General features: G+C 36.1%; 1 protein-coding gene across 1 annotated transcript; it reads right to left on the reverse strand.

Annotated features, from left to right (window-relative positions):
- Positions 1-670: 670 nt before the first annotated feature.
- On the reverse strand, positions 671-8,487 carry pcsk1nl (proprotein convertase subtilisin/kexin type 1 inhibitor, like). The gene is made up of 3 exons (XM_079383032.1): positions 8,347-8,487; positions 3,804-4,312; positions 671-3,069 (listed from the first exon to the last, which is right to left on the reverse strand). The coding sequence occupies exons 1-3, from the start codon at positions 8,422-8,424 to the stop codon at positions 2,676-2,678; spliced, it is 981 nt and encodes a 326-aa protein (XP_079239158.1). The 5' UTR covers positions 8,425-8,487; the 3' UTR covers positions 671-2,675.
- Positions 8,488-8,872: the final 385 nt, after the last annotated feature.

The following is an 8,872-nucleotide window of genomic DNA, read 5'->3' on the forward strand; positions in this document are numbered from 1 at the left end:
TATAGTTGGAATGAAATCAAAATTTGCCTATTTATTTTCTTATCCAAGATCTAAATGAGTTTGTTTCATCATCAGAACAGCTTTGGAGAAATTTAGCATTACATCACCTGCTCACAAATGGATCCTCTGCAGTGAATGGGTGCCGTCAGAATTTGTTTCTTACAAACACGCAGCTTTTCACTTCACAAGATGTTATCTGATGTACCGGAGTGTTGTGGATTATTGTGATGTTTTCATCAGCTGTTTGGACTTTCATTCTGACGGCACCCATTCACTGCAGAGGATCCATTGGTGAGCAGGTGATGTAATGCTAAATTTCTCCAAATCTGTTCTGATGAAGAAACAGACTCATCTACATCATGGATATTCTGACGGTGAACAAGTTTTCAGCAAATTTTAATTTTGGGGTGAACTGTTCCTTTAAGATCTGCCATTTCACATGGAAATACTTTACAATACAGTAGTGCTTCATGCTGACTTTAAATTTGCATGCCACTATTTGTAATTGTCTTTAGCCACCGTTAAAATATAACAAGTCATTGTCTTAGTTGTGCTTCTGTTTAGATACAATGCTAATAGGCTATGATTTTATCAAGCCGTCATATTAAATGTTAAAAGTAATTTCTAACCCACTTCCACTGTAAAAGCAATGCAAAGTTCTCAAAATATTGGTGTTCACATACACTTTATTAGCACTTACAGTGATTTTTGTTGTTTGACAAAACTTGCAGTGCAGAGATATGTATTTTTGTACAAGATTTTATGACTGCACAAATATCGAAAAGCATTTATATACTAAGAGCCACGATTTCCTTCACAAATTCATAACAGTCAGATTACAAACCCAGAGGGCAAGAAGTCGGGACAGTGATTAGTATCAGACAGAATGTTTCGAAGCCAAGTCAAGGGACAAAAAACACTTCACGCTTGAATAGGATGCATATGACACTAAGAAGATGGTACACCACTTTAGACAGCCAATCAGAGAAAGAGAGCACAGGTTTGACATTTAGACAGGCTCTTTTTGAGTCTACACTCTTGTAGTGCTGCTTACTGCTGTATAAAGCAGCTGATATGATGTTGTGTTGTTTAAACCTCTACCAGATATCTTATGCAATAAATAGATTTCAATCACTTTTGTTTCTCAATTTTTGTTTCCAGAAAAAAAAGAAAAAAATCTAAATTTAGCTTAATTTCTAAAACAATAGGTAATAGGAGTAGATCTAGCAATGTCAAACATTCAAATGATCTGATTCATAAGTCAGTCTGTAAATATAACATAGAAGGCCTGTATCACACAGCAAGTGAAATAGATTGATACAAATTATTTATGAAGTTTATAGCTATAGATGTTCTGTTTAGATTCATTGTCATTGGGATCTAAATGTTTCTGTTCAAAATGTTGGAGATTTTTGTAATGTTGATAGAAGTCTATTTTGCTCAAGGCATTTATTTGATAACTCTACAGTAAATTAGTAATATTAATATTGTGAAATGTTATTACAATTTAAAACAACTCTAATTTTGTATATATAATTAGTGAAAACCGTGATACATTTATTCAGGATTCTCTGATGTATAGAATATTCAAAAGAATATCTTTTGTAACATTATAAATGTCTCCCTTTTGATCAATTTAATGCATTCTTGCTGAATAAATGCTTGTTGAATTAATAAATGTAAATAAAAATAGCAATTTCTGACTTTTGAACAGTAGTTTAAGTAAATTAGATTATAAAATGTTTATAATTATCAATGGCCTACTCCTGATAACTATTTAATCAATGGCTATCACATAAAAAAATCACGAAATCACTTTATTTTCCATATAGAGCTGCCATTCAGTTACACAGCAGAAATACCGAAAGCACAGAGTTATAGCCTGCTGTTATAGTTACTGCTGCTTTGCTCACAATATGAAACAGTGTCTCCAAACCCACTGACAGCTGTAGCCAAGCTCTGATATATTTGGATCTCTGTGGAAGCACAGTCATGCTCCTTTCATCTGTTTTCACCTGTTGACTCTGGCAAAAACAGCGATGAGCTACTTGTGCAAGCCAATAACTGATGATAATTTCCATGCCAGTAAGGTCATTTAATGCCTGTACTCCGGAAGCCTGTTTCCACCATGGAATAAAAAAAATTAAAAAGGTAACTGAGACTTGCCATCTCACAGTTCTGACTTTATAGCAATTCTGAGAAAAACTAAATTAATTACAAAATGTAAACTCAATTGCGAGAAGGTCAGAATTGGGAGTTTATATCCCACAAGTCTGACTCAGAATTGTGAGATGCAAAATCAAGAATTTTGAGATATAAACTCATAAATCTGAGAAAAAAAGTCAGAATTGTGAGATATGAACTAAAAAAAAGTAGCAATTTCCCTTTTAATTTTTGGGCAGAATAGGCCTTCCATACTGTATAATGCAGTCAGAAAGAAGTAAAACAAAAAGCATATTCCATAAGCTGTTATGTGTATGGGATTTATTATAGTATAACATTGAAACAGAGTAACATCATATCAGAGTACCTCGGCAAGCAGGCCTTGATTAGATTTAGGTAGATGACAATGAACGCTGGCGTATCTGTAAGCAAGTGAAATGTTGCAGACCCTCTGTCTGTCTAGATTTCCCTCCAAACATTTCCTTGTTATTCTTCTCTCTTTCTTGTACTCTTTAGGCTGGCAGGTACTGCAGGATGTGCTGTGCGATCAGAGCGGGGTCGAAGGTCACGGCTCTGCGCTTGCGGCTGTGTTTTTTGGGGGGCGGCAGGTCAGTGTCTATGCGCTTCATTCTCTGCAGTCCGACGTGTGGCGTTCTGTTGCTCTGCCCTGCGACCTCATCGTCGTCCATGTCGCCATCGAGCCGTTTCACCCTCAGCAGTGCCGCCTCGACCTGGGGGGAGGGGCCAGGGGCGGAGTCCAGGGACCGGCGGGAGCGTTTTAGGGCGGGTCCTCCAGATTGCTCCATGTTGGCCACAGCGCTCAGGTCCCGTTTAGCACGCTGGTTTGAAGGGCCTCCCTGATTGCCACCCGATGCCAAGCTGGAGAGGATCTTCTCAACAAGGTACCTTTAATAATACAAAAAATAAATTGTAGTATGTTTGTTTAAAGATAACTTGAAATTAAAATTCACCATACCAATATGTTTTTTATTTTTTAAATAAACTGCATTTTTTAGAACAGCGTTATTGTAGTAGCTATTATTTATATAATTCTTCTATTTTTTATTAATATTTTGAATTAGCTTTTATTTTTATATATATTTAGTTTTTGTTATAATTTCAGTTAAACAGTTTAAGTAATTTTATGTGCTTTTCTCATTCATTGTTATTAATTTTGTTAATAGTTTTGGTTTTCCATCTAATAAATGTATTTATATTTCTATAAATCTTCTGAATTAACGTTTGAACTATATTTCTTAGCATTTTTTTTTTTTTTTTGTAATTCTGTTATGTGCATTTGTCAAATTTCTTATTTTTTTACAATTACTATTACAATACAATTACAATTACTATTTAGTTCTAATTTTATTTTTGCATCTAATATTTATATTAGATATATAATCTGATATTTATATTTGTTTTAAGTTTTTTTGATACAATATGTTCACTTTTCATTGTAATTTTGTTCTGTGCTTTTTGGGTTAGTTCAGTTGTAGTTCTCATTTATTGACAGTTATTTATTTTAGTGTTTTAGCTGTAAAATAAATAAATTCAATTAACAAAAATATTTTAATAGTTTTTGTTATTCTTACCCTGAATCTGAGGTACTGTTCTCTTTGCAAACTACATGTTTTCATTACCTGAGCATCTCTTGGTCTTTGTCCTGCTCTCTCTCAGGAATCCTGTTGGTGTTCGGAGCGAGTCCAGCCTGCATCAGTCTCTCCTGCTTGTAGCGGTTGAGTAGAGCCTGAGTAAGCTGAGGATCCAGAAGGCCCTGCCATGAAGCCTGGGGCTTCGCCATGCTCACGGCCTGCTCGGTCTCATCGTAGTCCGGAGGGTACGGGCCCTGGAAATCACCCTCCTCCTCCTCTTCCTCAGGTTTGCCCTGTCCATTATTCTGTGCCTCGTTTAGGAGCCGCATCATTGACGCCAGATAAGCTGCTTCTTGTTCCCGCCTCTGATCGTTCTCCACCAGCCGCTGCAGGGCTTGTCCAAGACCTTGAGCTCTCAAGACCTCTGGCTGGTAGTACAGATCACTGCTCCGACTCCTGAAGTCAGCACCGGGGTAAGAAATCATCTGGGCCTCGTAGGGCACTGAATCCCGCAGGTCTCTTCGCAGACGGACTCCACCACGCATGGCAGAGAGAGGCTGACACATACAGAGAGGAAGACAAAGAAATCAAACAGATGAACTTTTGCACAGTTTGGTACAGACAGGTTTTATTTATACTCATTTGTACTCTTAAACAGATTTTATTTATGAATAGAGTTGCTTATTGTGCAAAGAACAGGGCAAATGTTTTTCAAGTTCAAATTGTTTTGTAATGTTCAATGATCTTTTCTGAACATTCAGCGCAAACATACATGCTTTGAGTTATGTATGCAGCTTTTATGACCTCATATACAACAATAAAATTATTATTTATTAAAAATGGTCAACAACAAAAAAAGGTGGATGGAATGGGGCCCTCCATTCTTGAACAAATGCCTATGGCGCTGATAGACTTGTTCCCTTTATTATATGTTGACAGGTGAGTAGGCCTATGTTTTGTCGTCGGTAGAGTTGTGAAATTACGTTAATTTGTAGATGCTTTAATGGAGTTCATTTATTTAGATTACTTCAGCTAAACTTTTTTTGTTATTGTTATTCAGTAACTGTAAAATTAGTTCCGTTATATGAACAGGTGACGTGTCTTTGGGCGTTTTTGTTTGCTGTAGCTTTGTGAAATTACGTTAATTAAAATTGTTATATATGAAGAGTTCAGATGCAAAAGCCTCTAAAAGCCATCTAAAATTTTCATCCAAAATGGAGCATTTTTTATCAGGCTCCTATATTTATGTTCAGTTATTTCACTTTAACTGCATAGAAATACATTGCCATTAGAGTAAAATTACTGAACCTAAACATAGGAGCCTGATAAAAATGCTCCTTTTAGAAGAAAATTTCATACGGCACTTAGACGATTTTGCATCTGAACTCTTCATATATACTTGGAATGGATTTTGGTCATTTCAGTTTAACTTTTGTTGTTGTTACAAAAACATGGCGCTGCAAAATTTGTTCCGTTGATTTATTATAGTGACAGGTGACGTGTCTTTGGTGGGCTGGGCTTTGCTGTAGCCAACTAGCCATCGTTAGATTACATTCATTTTGGTATTTTCAGCTAAACTTTTGTTGTTGTTGTTGTTATGTAGGCTATTGTTTGATAATGAAATGCAATATAATTGCTTAGTAATTAATGTATTCAGAAGACCAACTCTGATGAATGGCAGTAAGGGCAAAGGATTTTATGATTTGTAGATTCTGACGTGCATTTGCTTTTGAGAGCACAGAAACACACACCTCCCACTTCAGTGACACTTTACATACTAATCATTCATGTATTCGAGAGGAAGCATTAGTAAGCATGTTTTCCTCTCCTCTCATCTGCACTCCCATCCTCACGCCTCCTCTCCATCCCCACTGAGTCAGACATTCAATTACACTCACACGCTGTTGAGAAGGAAAGAAAGATGCTTTCTAGGGCCTGAAATCACTGTAGGGTGCATAGCAAGCACATTCTGACAGAATGAGTAACCAGCTCCTCTTCAGCGTATATTCGTTCTGTCACTGATGATCTACGTCCACCATTACTGATAGGAGACTTGTTTCAGCAGTGATTTATGGTCTAGAGCCTTGAATCCATTTCTCTACTCATGTTAGCCACTGAAAAGAGCTTGAGCTTAAGCCTGAGGTTATAAATGAAGTGCTGAGTCATGGCATTGTCTTCACCCTCTGTGTGATTATTCTAAATTGCAACGCGAGCACTGAGAGACAACTAGCAGCGGTGCTCAAAAACTACCATATGTGCAAGTATGAGTCAGTTTCTCAGTTCAAGCTTTATGTGGTATTTCAGGGCTGTTATGATTAAGAATAAATGAGGCAGATATAGTGACGTCTGAAACTAAAGGAGCAGGATTCCTGAGTGTTGCGTGAGTTGAATCAGTGACTCACTCTGGTGCATTATGACGTCTGTAGCGCTCCAGACGTACACATTGAGTGTGTGGGAGATCTTGCTGTTCATATCATGAGTTCAAGTGGTGTTGATGTCCTCCGGTTTCTAATCATCTGCTCCACTCTGCATTACTGCGCCAATGGAAATGTTTCTAACATAAACAACTATCTGCAAAGTTACTTTACAACTCCTGCAGACTTCAGCCAGACTGCTTTGTCACATCAATTTGTATATAGTTGTGTGTCATTATAAAATATATTAGTGATTATTGATATACTTCATAGGATTACACTTAATTAATAAAGATACTGAAAAAGATGCTTCATGCACCCACTTTCTACATTAAAATAAACTGCAAGTGTAAAAAAACAGTTTACAATAAAACACATTTACAGTTTAAGTGTACATATTAAGTTTAATCCAATCTGTTTTGTTACCCAAATTGTTTTGGGTAATTTAAAAAGCTGAAATAATAATAATAAAAAGATATTAAAAACAAACTCAATCCAATCGTTGTTGTTGTTTGTTATTAAAAATAATTTTAGTAATTGATTTAAAATTAAATAATAAAAAACAAAAATATAAATATTAGATGAAAAACTTCATCCAAAAAAATCCAATTAGTGATAAAAAGTTTTTGCAATTGAAATAAAGCTGAAATGTTAGAAATGTTAATTGACATATACTAATATTTATACTACTAATAATTACTAAAACTAAAGCTGAAAAAAGCTAAACAGAAAAAAATAATAAAAAAATAAAATAACAAAAGCATGTAACAAAATGACAAATTTAAGCTAAAATTAAAATGCAAACAGAATATATTAAAAATAGGCTAGCTAATTAAAAATACTATAGTAGTATTTAATTAATACTAAAATAACACTGAACCCATTGTACTCACATATATTGAGTGATTTTAAATCATTTTTTAATTTGAATAAAATGTTAATTCAGATGATAACAAATAAAGCACATTTTAGGTTGAAAACATTTTTTACAGTAAAAATGGGTGGATGGATGGAAGAAAACAGAGTGCTTTCTAAAAGCTGTTGCCATGGCAGCGATCCTCCTCCACTTGGAGTGAAAGAGCGGCTGTTTGTTCTGCTAATGAGATTGTGCTTCCTCTCCTATTGATTTTATCCCGTTTTGTCCTTCAGATACGGCCCCTAATCCTTCACACTTTCCCAAAATCACTGTAGTGTTTACATTCAGCTCAACATGACTGTGTTTCAGTGACAGCTGCTGTCCGTGGTGCTGAAAACATGAGTGCACACTAAAGACTGCAACACGTTCTCTCATGTCTCACAAACTAGTTACTTGAATTCACAGCTCTTTATATCAGCTGTCCACAGATCTCAGTAAAGCATCAGTACTGCTGAACTCTCATTTTTATGATAAATGGATCTAGAGACCAGTGTATCACAGGCCCTGTTGCCGTGGCAAATGCATAGCAAAGAACTATAAAACGTTCCAAACATAGCAACGCCCTGGAATCATTACTGATTCTAAACATTGTTAACATTAATTACCTTTTTTTGCATGGTTGTTCCAAATAAGATTTTTAATTCAATAGAATATTCTTGGTTTAAAACCTCATAATAAAATGCTTTCATCAGCAATAGAACAGTAGAGTCAACAAGTACACAAGACACACCATCTGTTATAACATGGGGCTCTATGGTTTAAAGATGCATGTAATGTTTAATATGATCTTGGGTTGTTTGCAAGAGCTCTTTGTTCTGCATCCATTTCTGTGCACTGCCTTTCCAGAATTTAATCAGGATACTATTCGACAGTAAAGCCCTGTTGATATGCGCTCTGTTGTTGCCAGGCAATGATGATTTGTACGCCCTATTTCACGCCATCTGGCTCGACTGATCTCATTGCTCTTGGTGACATATCAGTTTAGCAGAAATTAACACGCAGCCAAGCATAACATATGAAACGCACCTAAATAGTACATTGTGTACTTTAACATATATAACATACAAATACTTGAAATGAAATAGGAAAGTGCCCCTAAACACAATGAAATTGCCATTTAGCACCAAATGCAAACCTAACAGTGTAGAGATAAAAAGGAAAACATGCAGGTTAAAATGGAGCTATAGAGAAATCAGAGTGAATTAAGCACTCACTCTTATCAAGCACACATTATGAGGGTCTGGTGTGGTGTTTGCTTTACCTTTGCTTCTGGTGTGGGGATCTGGAACAGCGTCAAGCAGAAGAAGAGCAGAAGAGAGCTGGTCAGAAGGCCCGACATCCTGGAGGAGAGAATGAAGCTGCCTCTGGAGGGAAGAGAAACGTTGCCACCGAACGCCAGCACAGAGACGGATCCAGACAGAGAGAAACACAGAGAGAGAGCAGAGGGGGAGGAGCTTTACTGCTACTCCGAACAGAGATATTTGACACAGAGAGAGAGAGAGAGAGAGAGAGAGAGAGAGAGAGAGAGAGAAAGGGACTGTGCTTGTGATTTTTGCATGGTAAATATGGTGAAAAATTTCTGCTGCAATCTGAAAAATCAGATCAGGGTTTAGTAATGCACATATATGGAAATGGGTACATAATGTCTAGCTAATAATAATGATAATTCACAATTTCATTATTATTTTTTGTGCAGTACAGTCAAAAATATAAGTCACAAGAAGTTTATTAGATTTTTGTAGTAGTACTAGAAATAATAACAGTGACTATTATTATTATTACTACAT

Source organism: Barbus barbus (assembly GCF_936440315.1).
Source record: "Barbus barbus genome assembly, chromosome: 28".
NCBI classification, from domain to species: domain Eukaryota; kingdom Metazoa; phylum Chordata; class Actinopteri; order Cypriniformes; family Cyprinidae; genus Barbus; species Barbus barbus.

What these genes read in the sequence shown, in the direction of transcription:
- pcsk1nl (XM_079383032.1), bottom strand. Translation starts at nt 8,424, where the DNA reads ATGTCGGGCCTTCTGACCAGCTCTCTTCTGCTCTTCTTCTGCTTGACG. An exon ending in TCCCCACACCAGAAGCAAAG is followed by an intron (nt 4,313 to 8,346) that starts GTAAAGCAAACA and finishes TGTATGTGTCAG; the next exon opens with CCTCTCTCTGCCATGCGTGG. An exon ending in AAAGACCAAGAGATGCTCAG is followed by an intron (nt 3,070 to 3,803) that starts GTAATGAAAACA and finishes GTATTATTAAAG; the next exon opens with GTACCTTGTTGAGAAGATCC.